The 17,537-nt window shown below is 34.4% G+C and overlaps 1 protein-coding gene and 1 long non-coding RNA gene across 4 annotated transcripts in view; one reads left to right on the top strand and one right to left on the bottom strand.

Moving 5' to 3' along the window:
• Positions 1–358: 358 nt before the first annotated feature.
• LOC130575818 (uncharacterized) lies at positions 359–6,220 on the top strand. Its single transcript, XR_008965599.1, has 4 exons — positions 359–438; positions 2,532–2,643; positions 3,432–3,495; positions 5,731–6,220. It is a non-coding gene; the product is annotated as an uncharacterized LOC130575818 (long non-coding RNA).
• Positions 6,221–9,735: 3,515 nt separating this feature from the next.
• The window catches only part of FGF7 (fibroblast growth factor 7), a 28,362-nt gene continuing 20,560 nt past the window's right edge, over positions 9,736–17,537 (bottom strand). For all 3 annotated transcript variants that reach the window (XM_057369906.1, XM_057369907.1, XM_057369908.1), the window contains exons 3-4: positions 13,909–14,012; positions 9,736–13,514 (exon numbers count right to left, since the gene is read on the bottom strand). In XM_057369906.1, the coding sequence (XP_057225889.1) occupies positions 13,320–13,514; positions 13,909–14,012 (299 nt within the window). In that variant the 3' untranslated portion in view covers positions 9,736–13,319. The remainder of the gene's footprint in view (positions 13,515–13,908; positions 14,013–17,537) is intronic.

Here is a 17,537-nt window from a genome sequence, read left to right as displayed (position 1 = left end):
AAGGCATTACTGGCCTTTCCGAGAACTTAAATTGCACATGATTTTATTTGTCTCTTTAGAAACATAATGACCCTTTTTTCTTGAGTTATCTCCTTCTCTAACTAAAAAGTTATAGTCTTTTTAATTACTCTGTGTCTGCTGTAATGGGCCTCCCTGGTCTATTTCTGTTTTTCTGACTCTTTGAGATGATGTAATCATCTCTGAATGCAGTACATGAGAGAGGAGGAAAGCACAGTCTGCATTGCAGTGTTGCCAAAATTAGAGAATCTTAGATGTAAAATGCATTTATACTTGTGTTACAATTCTTTATGGAAAATAAAGTTCACAGATTACTTAATTTTATCTTTTAATTTTCAGAAATAGCTGTTTTTAGAATGTCCTCATTGCAGAAGGAATGGCTGAGTTGTAGCTCTCTTGACAAGCTTTACTCTTCGGTGGGTAAGTTACAAGAAGATTATTCCTTCAGTGTTATATRTAAATATCTATATGGACATCAGTCCACTCTCAGACTTGGAGAAGAGAATAAACACATGTCACTGAAGCACAGAAACGTGCTGAAAACATGTTGTCATGACAATGTGGCCCAGCGTATCTAGAGGARCATCTCACTGCCCTTGGACAGAGCACCTGGCAAGCATTGGTCCAGATGAGTGTTTATAGCTTTCCCTCAGTCTGTGAGTGTGAAGTGTCAAGTTTATAATTTAGAAAAGCCTAATAAAYTAAAGTCCCACTGCCTGGGTTTTAGGAAACATTTTGTTTAGGCCTAAACAAAGTGCAGGCAAAAGTCTATGCAAGCATGTTCTCCACAGATTGTGATGTTAATGAAGGAAAGATGAGTGCAAAATGATTACTTTTAAACCTTCCAGTCATTCCAGTGATGCAGGGGGACTGTACAATGTGCTCAGTTTTGTGTGTAGACACATTTAGATGTAGATACGAATACATGTAAAGTCTTTACCTGAYTTGAGCTTTTAATCAATAAAATCATCAAATCAGCCTCTATTTCTAGCTAAACCTTGCTTATTTTTCTAAGACATGTGTACTGAGTAAATTACTACAGAGGAGGTTCCGACTCAGGCAAGTGAGATGTGGAAAGCAAAGGAGTATTAAATATTTTTAATTCTTTTTATGGATAACACAAGAAAGATCAAATTATTTCCCACTGGATACAGAAATGGAATGATACCTCTCTCTGCATGTTTGTTGAGATATGAATTCAGATATATTGGATAATGGACATTACATATACTGTGTAAATATGATGACTGACTTATCTGTGAAAATTGTGAATGACAATTTAGAGTATTATTTCTTGGAGGTTTTTACTCCAGTGGGAATTAGTTATGGCTTGAAATATTTTAGAAAAGACTAATGAGAAGTCACGGTATTTTCCTGTGAATTCAGGATTTTAAATAACATTTGAAAAAAACAGGGCTGATTTTGAGCTATGTCTCTTTGTGATGCCTTTGTGATCTGCTTCAGGTAGCAATCCCTGTTCCTCTGGCTGGTTGGTCAGGGCAGCTTTCTCCTTGGGCAAGTCAGAATCCTTGGGGTAGAGTCAGAATTCATGGCTCTGTAAAGGGGCAAGATTCTGGATTGTTTTATGATTTTGAMTTGGAAATGTTTAAGCTTTCATTAATATTTATCTTTAACATGTGAATGCTTAATGTAAGAAAATACAGACTAGATCAGTATGCATACTTAGAGCATAAATTAAACAATAACGAACTAATTTATTTTAAGAAAAAATTGAATTCTCACTATAGAGATATATAAAGGATTTCATAATTAGCTGTCAAAAAATACTTCCTTTATGCTATAGGATCAGTAGTATTGTTACAGAAATATATATAAACAAGAGGAACATATTCCCAACATTTACCAAATCATTGTTATCACCAACATAAAACAATGTCTCTGAAATCCTGACTTTTGAACCATATATGAGGTTGCTATTATCAATAAAAACTATTATTTTTTGCAGATTAACCTGTCAGTAAATAGTATTACACTGATTGAATTTCTCAATCTATGTTAAAATAGTTACAAACTGATAAGACTTAAGGGTGTTGTAAATATTCTGCCTGAATTTGACTGCTTCACATTTATAAATAAAGGAAACCTAATTCTTGTAGTTTGTCCAAGTCCAAATACTGTCAAGCTGATAAAAACAAGTTGTGCAGAGRGAAGGATAGATTTAAAATTCAGATCGTTGAACTACCTTGATAAACTCTGTGTCTAAATACTGARCTGTTGATAGCACTTGCCACAAGTGTATTTTGATGACCTGATACTGAGATACCCAAAGAAGCTGCTTTTGTTCCTCCCAGTAAAAGCTAGGCATTCCCACTACTGTTTTTTCCTTCACTGTCCCTGCAAACTGAAAGAAGTTCCTATATGSTTTCGGGTTGTGTTTCTATTTAAATTCCTTGTACTTTTTATGTTTGTCTAGTTTTGATTTGTTTTGTGGTTTTAGGAATTTTTAAATCCCTACACTTAGTGTACTGAATGTTTTTTCATTGTTTTGATAGGAAATTGTTCTCAAAGTCTGGAGAAGTTTGTTTCTCTCAGAATAATCTATTGTAGTGTTTCARGATTCTTTGTGGTCTTGGTTTCTCCAGAAGTATAACATATAAATTAATTGTAAGTATTCTTAGATCTGTTATATCAAACAAATAATATGCATATTCCACAAGTACAAAAATGCAAGTGTTTTACTCATGATGCTCAACGCCATCAGCTGTAGGTCCAAGATTAACTTTCTATGTAACTTTAAAGAGCTGTGGTTGAAYATATGAAGAATTAGTTTAGTTAGCAGGTTTATATCATGAAGCTTAAAATAAACTTTTAGATGAAATTGACTGTTTATTACTTTACTTACTTTGTGTTTGGTGCTAAAATTTATAAAAGGTATGAGTTTGGAATATTTTGGTTAAGAATATAAATCAAAAGTGTATGGGTTCTGTTACCTCAGGTGTTCACTATGTTCTTTATTAAGAAGAGAATGAAAATATTCCTGTGGCAGGAGGCTGTGATTATGTACGCTGGCTTTGATTCAGTACATCACTTAGATTCCATCTTAATTGTTGGCTGATAAATTTAACATATGCTTCAGATAATGCATGTTTTTCAGAGCTATTCTGAATCAGGAACTGCTTCAATATACTCAAAAAAGTTCTTGGAAGTTGTTAAAATGTTTAGAAGAAAAACATATTGATGTAAGAGAGGGCACTAATTTAGGGATATGTGTTTCATTGCTSTTCCTTTGTGTTGACAGGGCCTCCCCTCACAGGCTAGATTAGCGTTCACAATGTGTGAGCTTTCACAGTGTGCATCAGTATTTTGCATACAGMTGTATTTGAATTTATGTTGACTTCTTTTCCCTGATTTTTTTCCCCTTTGAAGTCTAACCAAGATCTCTTGTTTGACAGAATGGCAGATTTTGTGGCACATTTGCTTCTTGTTTCCGGGGATGCTAAAGATGTGTTTTCTCAGGTAAGAACACAAGTTGCATTTTCAGCTGTATATGGGCAACTGCTGCATTTTGGCTCATAAAATAATTGTGACGCATATGCCAATTTACCTGCATCCAGATTGGCAGCTTTTGGCTCCAAAAAACAGCTGGACGCACATGCATGTAAGTACTAGAGAGAGAGAGAACAACCAGGATTGGTGAGAAAAGGCTGGAAGTTATCACAGGTGGTCATTGAAGGGAATTTTTTGGCTCGTRTGATACGTGAATGGTAAAATTGAATTATGCCATTTAATTATGTCAATTTTAAAAGCTTACTTGATTTTCATTGAATATAAAAATTGTTCAATATTAATAAATATTACTTATTCTGCATCCTAATTTTAACCCTAAGGACTTGTTCAAGCTATGTAATTTGTTGAAATCAGCATTCTCCAGTTCAGGTTTAACTGGGAACCTTGACTTACACATTGATTACATAAGTTTTTGAGAAGTGAAGTCCCTGATCATTCATACAGTTGCCTAATGTTTCACACAAATAACAAAGGGTTATACTTCTTTTTCTATAGCAGAAGGTCTTTGCAATTGCTTCACTTGAATATTTTTACATTTATTAATTACAAKATGAAAGCTCTTGTGCAGACTTTTTAAATACGGTGTTATTTTTGTCAGGTATATCCTGATTGGTTGTCACAAGTCGTTTATGTTGCTTTCTGGGAAGTACTTCCTGATTCTATTAAATATTTTGGTGATGACTTTAAGGACAGATTGGTAGACTTAGTTTTTCAGTGGATATCAGGTACAGGTAGGTATTTTCTTTCTCCCTGAGGCATATTTTGTCCAAACTACCAGGTGTGCTTTTCAGTGAGATTCTGTTGTTTTTTCTCCTCTCTGACATACATGGATACATACGTAGAAAATGCMGTACTAGCAATACTGGTGTAAAAGCTGGCATTCTCTGCTCAGTAATAGTAATTATGATTTCTTAATACTGGTTATTGGTATATAAATGCAGATAAATATTTTTAAACAGTACCCTGGAAAGGAATCAGAGCTAACTACCCATGGCATTATTTTTCCTTAAGAAAAATAAAACTGTATCAAACATCTCAAAATGCTTTTGGCAAAAGTATCTGTTTGTAGGTGGCCTTGAAGGTATCTCCCTATAAAAAAGAGCCATCTTTTTGAAGTATTCTTACACAATTCAGTCTTTATCTRTCCTAAAAATTTGTATTGGAAATAGTATTATTTTACCATTAAAGGAAGTGGTATTATATTACCATTACATATCCACATGTTTTGACAGTAAAAGTTTATGATTTTTAGATTGCATATGTAATTTGATATCCATTCCAAAACTTAGATTTAGAGCAGATTTCTATCTTTAGTGTTCATTTATTTAGATTACACGACAATGTGGATTTTATTATCTTACATGTTGAGGCTGATTGACAAATGCAATAGAAATATGTTTTTGAAGTAGATGTAAAATACAGAAATATTTTCTCAAAACCTTTCTCCATGTCAGTCACTGTCTATTGGGCAGAATTTTCTTTTTAGTTACAGACAGAGAAAATTTCATGTAGGAAAAGATTACCCTGAAAAATTTTAATTTAGAGAGGGTTTACATACATCAARGTTATACATGCTCCAAAATCCTAAAGGGCCTTTAACTTGGAAGAGCTGGATAAACCCACAGTATTCTCTGTAATGTGTGACCACTATAAATAGATAATGGATGGATTTAACTGAAATTTAGTCAAACCAGAAAAAATCCCAGGACTCTGAGAGACCACTCCTATGGCACAGATTCTATGTCTGCATGAAACTTACGGTGTGGGAGCTGTGTAAAATTTTAGTCCAATGAAGATTGAAAACCACAGAATAAAGTAAATTAAGTATTGCTGCGAGAATAAWTCACAGCCTCAACAAAACATATGCAAATGTATTAAATTACCAGAACTGGAAGAACCACAAAGTAAGGATATTCACCCATATGCAAACCCAAGCAGAAGCAGAAGGGAGATAGCAAAAACTATTCTGGTTGACTTTAAGTGTATGAATATAATTAATTCTTGGATTAATTATAGGATAATTAGGCAGGCTTGGATCCCATGCCTAAAGTTGACAGTGGCATAAAAATTTGCACATTGGAGGCAGGAAATGAAGCAATTTTAATTTCATTTGAGGATAKTCATGGGGTGATTTTCAAAATTCACAGAAACATTTTTCTAAATTAAGTTTTTTTTTAATTTTAGGTCTAAAACCAAGGAAATGTGTGTGGAAGAAATGGCATCTCAAAAGCTTTAAGGCTACCACRGTAAATCATACTAATAAAGATGCTATTGCTAACATACAAGCTGGTGCATCTGCCAGTTCTGCAGCAGCCAGTCAGTCTTGCAAATATTTTAAACACATAATGCATGGGACTATAGATTTTGGAATGAAACTTAAAGTACACTGCAAAATCTTGTCAATATAAATTATTACTAGTATTTTCAGTTTGTTTTGCACAAAACCAAAATGTTAAAGCAATCCAAAATGAAATGTGAATTTTGATCAGCTCTAAAGATATATCCTRCCAATACATTGATAATTCCATTTGATTAGGCTGTAAACAGTATTACAAAGTATTTAAAGAGGCTGYTGATACTCTGTCTTGGTTTGATTTGTCAGTTTTCTTATACGAATGACAGCTACTCTTTTTTTCTACTCCTTTCTCTTGTGTCTGGATCCCATTTTCAGTATGTCTTGTAGCATCTAACTCTCATGCCCTTGTCTTTCCTTCCCTTATGGATCAGTTCTTCATTTTTATAGTTTCAGACTAGCCTTCTGTTCTCTCTCATGGGCACTATTTTAACTTAATTTTTTTCAAGCTTCTTGTGCTGATGTTGCTTCTAAGTTGCTGCCTTTGTGAATGTTATCCAGCATTTTCCAGAAGAAACATCCAGTTTCTTCTCTCTTCCTCCTTCCTGAAATTACTGTTTTCCTTAAAGCATCTACCACCACAATTTTATGCTGACTAATTTTACTTCTTTTTGTCAGTCTGCACCAACCATAACCATAACTTTCCCTATCTTGCCTTTTCCCCCACTCATTCTTTTTGCTTTCATGGGCTAATGTTCTTTTTCTGAATTTAGGTAATTCATCAAGGTAGGAAAGCCTTATTTTTGTTGCAAAATAATTCAGGGAAAAATATCTGAGCGGGAATTTGCAAGTTTGCATTGCCAGTCCCCAGCCCCTTCCATTTTCAATGATACCATTCTGATAGATTATCTCTAGAATTAAGTGAAGTGCTTAGGAAAAGATGGTGGGTTGTCTCTTGTGTCTGTTAATGTTAAGGAGAGAAGGTTTGCAACATGCTSTAGCCAGGAAATCCTGAATTAATGAGGTACTGCAGACATGTCAGAGGAATGGAAGTGTTCTTGCCATGATTTCCACAAAGTTTTCTCTTGTAGTGTGGATGTGAAAGAACTGTATGAGACTACCTAGGCAAAGAGGAGAGTTCCTCTTGAGGCCTAGAGGAAGGTTTTGGTCTCTACAAATGAATACAGCCCTATAGAATCTTTGTATATATTGGCTATGCACAGCTGTGACTTCATAAAGTGAACTTTCTTACTGTCATTATGTATTGCCTGTTAGCTTTCCTGAATAATTTTCCTTTTCTTACTTTAGTGTTTCTTTAAAAGTAGAGTTAATGTGGTTTCTTTAAAATTGAAAGTCTCTTTACTCTCATCAAGTTACAGTCTTGAAAGGAAATTCTTGTTTACAGAATCCATTTTTGTGTGTTGCTCAGCTTACAGTACAGTGTTTAGAAACAGAAATGTGTCTGTGTTTTTGAACAGAGGAACATTTGAGTATTTTTTAAACCCAAAAACCTAAACTCAGTGGAAACATTTGTCTGATTTTTATAAATTCCAATGGTTTCATTCTAGTATAATCATATATCCTTTTAGCTCATGATACTTAACTAATATATGAAAAGAATATGAAGATGAGCAGAAAGTGCTTATTCATGAAGCAGGTTCAGTGAATCACCTCAGCTGTTGATCAGCACTTCTGATCTCAGAGAGCATGTTTTAATGACAATAATTTTGAAATCACTGGAGCTTGATGTTTCTTGCCRAGATATAATGACTTGTTTTTTCCTSTGACAATAAAATAAAAGGGAGAAGCCTTACTATTTTAGCCCTCCCATTAGTGATCTGCCTTACTGCTTTAGGCTTTCAGGGTGCTCACAGTTTTGTTTAATAATCACTTTTCTCTTCCATGACCACTGAGAGGTTAGTTACTTGTCCAGATCCACTTTTGTGCCTGGTGTTTGGTGAAATCAATAGGAATAGGGTGCATAGGCCAATTAGCTGTCATGTTAATGTATCTTACACAAGAATCGAGTGTCCATGGCTTTCAAATGTTCCCTTTCCTCTAATGACTTCCTCCCATTTTCCTGTGCTGTGCAATAATGTCAGAGCAGCTCCAGCAGACATAAACAGACTCACCCTCTTCAMCCAGGTGACCAGAGATATTGATCTTCCTGTGGCACAGGGGTGTCCTGTGTAGCAACAGAAGTCGCTATGAGTGTGGGTACAAACAGCTGCAGCTCCTCTGCTGCCCTGGTGTGATGAGTCAGATAATTTCATTAGTCAGGTAATTTGTTTGTGGTTGATGTTTTAGCAGTGTGTACCAGACTTGAGCTTGTTTTTCTTACTTATCAAAGAGGGCATTGAAAGTGGCTTGATGAAAATTATAGAAGCCATCTGTAGCAGAGAGTGGTTTCAATARATGAAGTAGATGAACCCTGAAATTTCAGCAGTCACTAGCTGAGAACTGGATTCTTGTCCATCAAAACTGGTGCTGTCCAAGGTAATAGTAAATTCTGTTTATTTTTGGACAGCCAGTTGTAACTGTAAAGGGAATTTGTCCTGAATTCTGATTAAAATGATACAATATAACATCATATAAAGCATTCCTAGGGGTAATAAAGATAATACTGGATTAGCTGGAAGAATAGGGAAGTGATTCTTCTGCTCTACCGAGCACTGGTGACACCACACCTGGAGTACTGTGTTCAGTGCTGGGCTCCTTAGTACAGGAGARACATGGACATACTGAAGAGAGTCCAGTGGAGTGCCCCAAAGGGGATTAGGGACTGATGTGTCTCTCCCATGAGGAACGATGGAGAAATGGGACTGTTTAGCCAGGAGATGAGAAGGCTTAGGGGTAAACTTAGCAATGCATATGCATTCCTGAAGGGAGKGTGCCAAGAGAACTGAGCCRGGCTAAMTTAATGTGACATAACCTTTCTGTTATTTATGCATCTTCATTCTATTCCTCTGCATTTCTGGTTAAGACTGAAGTAAAATAATTATTTCATGAGAAGGTAATTTCATCTGAAATGAGTAATTTTGCTTTTCCCTCTGTATTAGCCAATCTTTTCAAGTGCCAGGCCTCTAAATAAAAGAGTTTCCCTAATGAAACAACCAATCTKGGTATGCTAGGATCAGCCTTCCAAACAGAATTGAAGAAAATCTCCCTTTTTAGGCCTGGAATGTAAGCAGTTATGGAATTTCAGTGTCTGGAATGCTTGAGATTTACAACCTAGCTTTCCTCAGACAGGTGTTGTAAAGTTATATGCAGAGCTCAGGACTTAACACTTGGTAGTTTTAATACTATATTAATCCCTTCATCCCCCAAATATTTATAATTAAATTCTGCGGTTTTATGAATTTCAATGTGTGGTGTTAAAAAGCTTTTATAGATATTTTTCTGGGGAAATATTACAGTTAATATAAATGTCATGTTAAAAACCTTGTGCAACTGTTTGAATATTTTTCCCATCTGAATTTCTGCTTTAAATACAGTTCTAATCTTCAGAATTATTCTACCAAGAGCATGGAGAATTTAGCTTCTTTTTCTGCTAGTAAAGTCACTTTCTCCACTGTATTAAGKGTATATGTGATTTAAATAACTGCTACCTTTTAAAACTCACCTTGCGATTTAAAGAATTGTACTTCCTTTTTTACTTTTTGGTTATTAAATGTTAGTTAAAAAAATAATATTGTTTCAAGTATGGATCTCAACTCTGAATTGGACTGTTCTCCTGATTTGGGGAGAATCATCTAATCTGTCATTTCCTTTTTCTACATGTTGAATGTTATGAAATCATTATGGTATTTGAAAAGGTAGTAGTGAGGATATAGATTTCATAGGCTTATGAAGTATTAGATACTGGTCATTGAGTGCAATGAAATACTAATGTTCTCATTACTTTATTGATTTAATGTCAACTTACATTTTGCTTTAGCTTATTCAGAGAGAATATACATATTTCCGTAAAAAGGTTATTTAAAACACAGAGAAGTGTATTTTAATAATTAATTGATCATTTAGTAATGTGATTATTACAGATGATATGCGGAGGCATGTTTTAAAGTACTTGCAACAGAACTAAAAGTGAGACCATATTGTACCATATAATGTATTTTAAAGGTCATGGATATTGTCCAGTTGTCATTTTTATTGTGTTATGGCATGTATTTACACCATTTTGCATACSTTTAAGGACTCACAAGTTATGAGACAAATGTGTAATTATCCCCTTAACACAGAAAACGTTTTGTGTAGTTGTTTGAAGGGATTGTTTCAAGAAAAATAACTTTCCTATGGAATCCTAGATTCATTTAGGTTGGGAGAATACAGCAGGTCTCTTGTCCAATCTCCTGCTCAAATTAGGGCCCACACTGGTTGTACAGGGCTTTGTCCAGTCAGATCTTAAAAACCTCCAAGAATGGACATTCTGCAGTCTTCTCTGAGATTCCTCAGATGAGATTTGCTCTTTTCTATGTCCTGGAATGTTTATTAGCACTAATAGAAAAGTAAGTAAAACTTTTCTAGTAAAAGAGCCCGTGTAATGGAGCAGTTTCTGTGAAACTTGACTGGCTGTTGTAGGTGCTGCCCTGACCACAGGAGTTTATATTTCACTTCTGAACCCATCTGGAGACACTGTGTAGTGACAGTGGAAAACAAAGGAAAATGTACATGGAAGCTAATGTCTCTGAAGAAAAACAAAGAAATTACACTTGATGCTGGCTTTTATAGCCCTCTTTGCTTGGGTTTTCTTGAACTTTTAGTATTATGAAGGTTAGTAATGAACCATTTCCAGACAGGTCTATGTTTCTTTAGTATAAACATGTTTTCCTCGTACATGGCATATTGCATGTTGCTGTTAAGATTGYGTTGAATTGTGATGTAATTGTAATAGACTTTTGTGAAGATTTCTGGCATCTTTTAAAATTCCTGTTTAAATCTATTCGATTGTTCTTATTCTCCTTGTCTTTTAATAATTTGCTGCTGTAGATGATCACCATCATTTTTTTATTATTATTATTCTCCGGTTTTAGCAATGAACAGAATTTTTTTTGAGTMAGTATTTCAGAAGAGATTTTCTGTCATAAAGATACATTGAAAATTGCTCAGTGGTAAGGATGTATGACTGTGTTACTGACAAATTGCACCATTAGCAGTTCAGGTGTCTTTCTAGGCACAATTCTCTCACGGAACACATTTCAGTTATGACACCTGTAAAACACAAAGCAGCCTTGGCTTACCTGATAATGATGGTAACATAATGATTTGTTATAAAAGCATTTAGCAGTGAGGGCTAATTACAATTTGGATTCAGGATTTGTTCAACTGTTTTTCTATATTCTTGAATCACACAATCAAAAGATCATTTAAAAGAGCCTGTCTGCATCTGGTTTTAAGATCTTTTTACATATATATTTATATATTGACGTGCATGTATACATTTTAATTAAAATTCAGTAAAGCTTTTAAACACAAACAATCTTATCRAGGTTTTGTTATTTTTATTTCAAAGCTTCAACTAACCAAATTTAGATATAGAAAGTTCTGCTGTTACTGTGGATCATGAGTGTGAACTTTGTTTCACTGTTTATATATTCATAAAAAGTAGTGCAGAGAGGGTAACAGCAAGAAAGCTTCAGTCATAGTACAGTCTATTGTGTTCAGTGAACAAGTGATAAATAAACTAGCAAAAGCACACTGAAGGTTTACTGATGGAGCTGTATTGACAAATTTTTCTGCATGGATCTGTTCTCATATTCTTTGATTTTTGACTTACTAATATCATAATTGATTTTCAAATGGCACTATTTGTTAAACAAGCTGGTTTTAARAAAATATTTGTCATAGGAAATTGTCACCATTTTCTCTAGAGTGCTCTTAAAAGTGCTTCATGTAGGAAGAAATGGTTGGCTCTAGACACTTGTTATTCAAAGCAGAGCATTTAAGACCATTTTAAATTAACTTGACCCTCTCGCAGTCCTGTGTCAGCTGCTTTAGCTAGTTTTTTGGTGATCTTTATCTAAGTGAAATTATCACAATACCAAGAAAACGTGTCAGGAAACTGAACAGAAAGAAAGGATATAATGCATAACTCTGGTAGGGCTTAGCTGAACACTTAGATAGAAAATTAACATGTCTTTTCTTCATCAGGTGACGCTGGTTTTAGCGCTAGTTTCAAACYAGTCACATAGACTTGCACATACTTCTGTGTCTGTGAGTGGAGGTTCTACCATCTGAAGATTATTTCCAGTTCCTGCTGGAACTATAACCTTCTTTTACCTGACATAACTCTGAGCATGCCAGTAATTCAATTATYGAGAGTATGTGACATAGATTTTTAAAATTTTTGCATTGTTTCTTTTGAAATGTCCATTGTGTGATTTGCTGCAGGCTGTCATTTTTGTCTGCCATCCAATGTATGTTGGCAGGAGGGTTGTGTACTAGTCTTTGTGTCTGGTCACAGAAAAAAATTCATGCATCTCAGCCAGACCATTTTGTTATTCCTTTAGAATTAAAAGCATATGAAACAGATGCAGCTTAATAAGTATCGTTTTTTTTTTATAAATAACATTTAAATAACTTAAAACAATAAGTTCAAATACAACTTAAAATAAAGTTTAATGCTGTAACAACAGAAGAAGCATGTATAAGAATGGAAAAACAATATTGAAAGCTGTTTGCCCTAACAGGAATTATACAAAAGATAGGATATGTTACATGAAAAACCTTAATATGTCTGAATTTTTGCTTCATTGTTATATAAAATGTTAATTTGTGAAAAGTGAGATGAAGTACATTATTTATTCCTATTTTTATTTTACATACACTATTTGAAACATCTTTTAGAGCAGCATTAGGTATTTGTTTCATTAATAGATAGGAACATTTTGTGTTAGAGTAAACTTAATTTTTTCAAACTAACTCTCTTATCTGAATACAACAATAAACATTTACAAGATTATATATTTTTTGATCATATAGTTTATGTATAGGATATCAGTTTCTTGGGGGAAGTATTTAAAATACTGCTCAGCCTCCACATTTTCTATTGACTTGATAATCTGACAACTCATTCCAGCAGCCTTAAAGTCTGACATATTTTACACAACATTATCATCTGCTTWTTATTATTATAGCAGCCATATTTAAGAAGCAGATAGTTTTTTAAATAAAATATTATCAGATAATCAAGTAATGAATTATTCTTCAGGGTAAATTAATTTAAGAAACTACCCAGTTACAATGACTAAGATAATGATTGTACAACTCTTTAGAATTTTTTACAACTTTTAGTTAGTAAATCTGGTTTTGTGTATATTTTCAAATCTTTTTCATGTAGTCTCTTAAAAATAAACATAAATGCGCAAGTCCAGCTTGTTCAGTTTCTCAGTAGTATTCCAGCCTCTATTGATATCTTGTCAAACAGTCTTCTTAAAATTAATCTTCCTGCTGGAACTAGTTCTTTATAGACCATCTGTGATTAAGATATTGCCAGAGGAAGAAAGTGGGATGCTCTGTGTTCTTTCTTTGTTTTTTTACCTTTCATTGGAACCCCTTTGTGGTTTAGTGTAACAAACATCTCCTTTCCTTTGTGTGTCCATTTTGCAGAAGCATATGTATTATAATGGTTTTCTTCAATCAATTCTATGAAGTTGCAGTCCTCATTGCATACTTTCTGTTGAGAGGAAATAATAAAATAAGATGAGGTAAATACAAGTGTCTTTTAAAATACTTAGATTAGGGAAGAAAGGAGAATAATATGCTTTATAGACCCTTCATACTATGAATATTTTTAAAAATAAAATTGACTTCTGAAATCTGAGTATTGAATATTTTAGCTTTGTCTATTCCCCCTTAGTATTCCACATTTTGAAGAAGTATGTATAAGACCTAATAACTGAATTTATTAAACAGACATGACACTCTAATATGGGATATGCAAGATAAGTACAGAATACATTTTACTTAGTTAGGAATCTGTTATATGAAAAGCATACAGGTGCTACAGTTAGAAATATATAGCTTTAAGATTGTAGAGATTTACATGTAAGAAACGTTTGCATCCATACCTTTCCATAGAGTCGTCCTGACTTGTTCATTGCCAGAAAGTATTCACTTTCCACTCCTTTGATTGCCACTATTCCAACTGCCACTGTACGGATTTCTAGAATACCTGCAAAGGTACACAGTAAGGGCTGTAAAATGGTTGGTTGTTCTCCAGTCAACTTAGATGGCTTAGTTGAACTAATATTCTGTAATATTTCCATATTTGTTGAAAATCTGCAGCAATCATTCTTGAAGAGTTAGGTGTATTTGTGTGAAGAAAGGGCTAGACTTTAGAAAAATCTCTTTCTGATTATGTCTGCATGCAGCCACTTAAAAAAATTGTATGGTGATAATTTTGAACTGAAGTTGTGATGTCAGTATAAGTAATTTCTCTATTTTCAGAGAATCAGGGTAACTTAGAATTTATCAGGATCAGGGTTTCATTTGGTATATGTAGTTAGCCATGAAGGTTCACAGAATTTGTGTAAAGCCTTTATTTTGAAGTCTTGTGYAGCAGTATCATCTCCTTGAAAGAGTGTAAACCTTAGAACTTGYGAGTGATAGAAAACAGACCACGGTGTCTGAAATAAGATAAAGTATTTGCTTGACCTTTGTGTGCTTTTATGACTGATCGGAGCTGTAAAGATACGTGTATTTGAAAATCATTAAAGGCTGCCCTGAGAACTTACTTCATGTTCTGTTTTGCTTTTCTCCTTGCTGTTACTGATGTATCAGTCTTAGCACATACACTTATTTTTATTCTTCCCATTTTCCTTACCAGATCACTTCTCATGGTGTGTGCACKGCTGGGCATTTATCTCAGAACATTTATACTTCTAACAATGCTAAGCCAGGCTTTAAGAAAAGATTTTAGAATGGTTTGACAAATTCAGTTCTGCTGCAGGCCTAACAATAGTTCTTACAAAGGGCAATTTGTAACCGAAACTTACAAAAATTGTATTAACTTTCATTTAAATTTCACTTTAGAAAAACCACAGTGAGGCTAAAAACCAGATGAACATCTGCATTTAGCCAAACAAAGAACATAACAGTGGAAGGGATCTCTGGGTCATCAAGTCCAGTGCTCTGCTAGCCTGGGAATTGCATCAGTTAATTCTCTTTTCATAAACTTTGCCAGTACTAAATTGGAGTTGTTCTTTCTTTGCCCCCRGTATTTTTGCCGAAGGCTGTTCCAGAGTTTGATTTATTTTAATGGCTAGAGACTTCGTAGTAATTTGCAATCTGCATTTCTTCAGTGACAGCTTATGTGCATTTGTTCTTTTGCCTGTGCTGGCCATTAACTTAAGAAGAGTTTTTTAAAAAAATCTGTGTTTGAGTTTTCTATTTATGAAGAATTTTTGAAAATGAAAGATTTAAAATTAGTTTTTAAAACAAGTCATACTAATAGGAATTGAGATTACCTTGAGTAAGCTGATTTTGGCTGCAGCTACAGTAGTAAGAAATCCTACTACTTTAAAAAAGGAAATGCCACAAGGTTTTGTCCAAAGCAATATTATTATTGTTACGATTTTTACATTATTTATTTTAGGTTTTTTTTTTCTGAGGTAGATTGTCCATTCTAACATGCTGGATTTATTTTATTTTGGTTTGAGATACTTGTTTTTCTACTTTATTTGCAGTTGAGGCAGCAATGTCTTTCCTTGTTTTAAGTGAGCAGGTCTATTCTTATGTGCTTCCTTTTGAAGTAATGGGTTTTAATCCTTTCAATATCTATTCATGAAAAGAAAAAAGTCACCAAAATAGGATGGGAAAGAGAAAATTCTTATTCACAGATTGTTTCATTGAAATACTCTTTTCATACTCTAATAACCAAAATTACTTTAAAGGCATGTGTAAATTAAGAAGATGTTGATGAGGAGAAATTCAGAAGGCCAAGCTTCAGCAAGGTCTTAAATATCCCAGATTTAAAAATGAAAATGTAAACTATGTTCTTCAGTTGCTTTATCTAAAGCATGCCCAGACAAGTTCAGAAGAGGTTTAAGAGAAGACTTGAATAGACCACAAAGTAACTGGGAAAGAAATCAGATTAAAGCCAGAAAGAGGAAAAAAAAACCAACCTAGAGATGGGCATCCAAAATTGAAAACAACTGTACTTTCTATAAAATCAGCATGAAATTCCAAACAATTTTATATGGTTGTATGGTCAGTGTATCAAATGTAGCTTAAAATTCTTGTAATGAATGAAGTTTCCTACAGAGCTGAAATTCTGTCTGGTGTATGTAAAAGACACTCAATGGAGATGGGCTATAGTTTGTCTTCAGAAAAAAACTGGATGGTGGCAACAGTATTTATAATCACTTGGTGGAAATTCAATAACAGACAGTTGATATCCAGTACAAAAAAAAAAGTTAAAGAAAAAAGAAACAAGCGTGACACAGCAGTTTTAGTGGGTGAAAGATATATCAGGTTTTGGTGAAAATTTATGTCATAAATGAGGTGAGTTTCCTGGCATTCTGGTCTAGAATGACAGCTGCTCAGAAGTTCACAAGCAGAAACTTTTATGTCAAGACTTATTCCATAACTGTAGCCTGATCGACAGGAGAGTACCTCAGGCTGGAAATTTATATAGGAAAATGGCATTTAGCTATATCACTGATATAAAATTGAGCTTTGTCAGATAGTTATTTTCTGGCAAGGGGTATTGATGATTTTATCACCTGATACCACGGGAAAGTGTTTTTTCTGATTTGATTAGTATTTTCAAATCACCATTTTCATCTTCCTTTTATTCGTTAGACTTTTTTTTCTTTTACAACACACTGACATTTTATTTGTTAACAATCTTTGCTTTTATTKCTACACAATCCATTTGCAGACTATATTAATTTCCATCAGCTTGCAGGCATAGCTGAATAGGCAGTCTTTTTATGTTTGCACGTAACACCCGTAAATAGTAATGTCTTGTCTATAACAAAGTAGCAAGAGCCTTGTGATGTGATTTGGCAAAATCAGGGCATTTCTCTTTAATCATTTGTCAGCTAGAGGCTGAAAGAGCAATTGCTACTCTTGCTTCTGAGAGCTGTGAGGAAAGCARTAAGTGCTGCTTGTGCTAGAAAATCCTGCAGGCAGGGATAACCTGTCAGGGGRCTTTTGGAAGAGGAGGGGCAGCAGAACCACACCGAGAGGTCTCTGTTCACATGCTTGAGAACTGCCCCAGTGTGCCAGGAGGGTTGAAGAAGATTCTGTGAAGTACACATTGTGTTCAGTCCCTCATCAGCTGGCTCTGTTTCTAGACATTCCGTATGACAGGTRTCCCAGACAGGTATCCCAGACAGGTATCYCCCCARTGTCTATCMCATGAGGTTTCTGGTCACTGCTCCTCAATTTGTTAGAGTCACAATTTCTGTAAACATTCATTCGAAGAGATATTTTGACATCCATTACATTTTTCAGGAAGCTGACAGGCAGTTTCATCCCAGTACTTTTCTATTCTSTTGGGTAATATGTCGTGAGATCACATATGATATGTACAGCACTTTATTTCTTGAGGCTTCTCTGTGCAGTGAAGTTGAAAGAAAGAAGTGTGTTGCTGATTTTTAGGGGTAGGGAGACTGGTACTGACAGTTAAGCACTTGTGAGGAATGTGTTTTTGRAACACCCTTTCCTAGGCAGAATTGTCTTAAGATAAAGT

The sequence above is a fragment of the Malurus melanocephalus genome, unplaced genomic scaffold (assembly GCF_030028575.1).
Source record: "Malurus melanocephalus ecotype Western Australia unplaced genomic scaffold, MMel_1.1 scaffold_116, whole genome shotgun sequence".
Taxonomy (NCBI): Eukaryota; Metazoa; Chordata; class Aves; order Passeriformes; family Maluridae; genus Malurus; species Malurus melanocephalus.
This window is presented reverse-complemented; position numbering and strand designations above follow the sequence as displayed.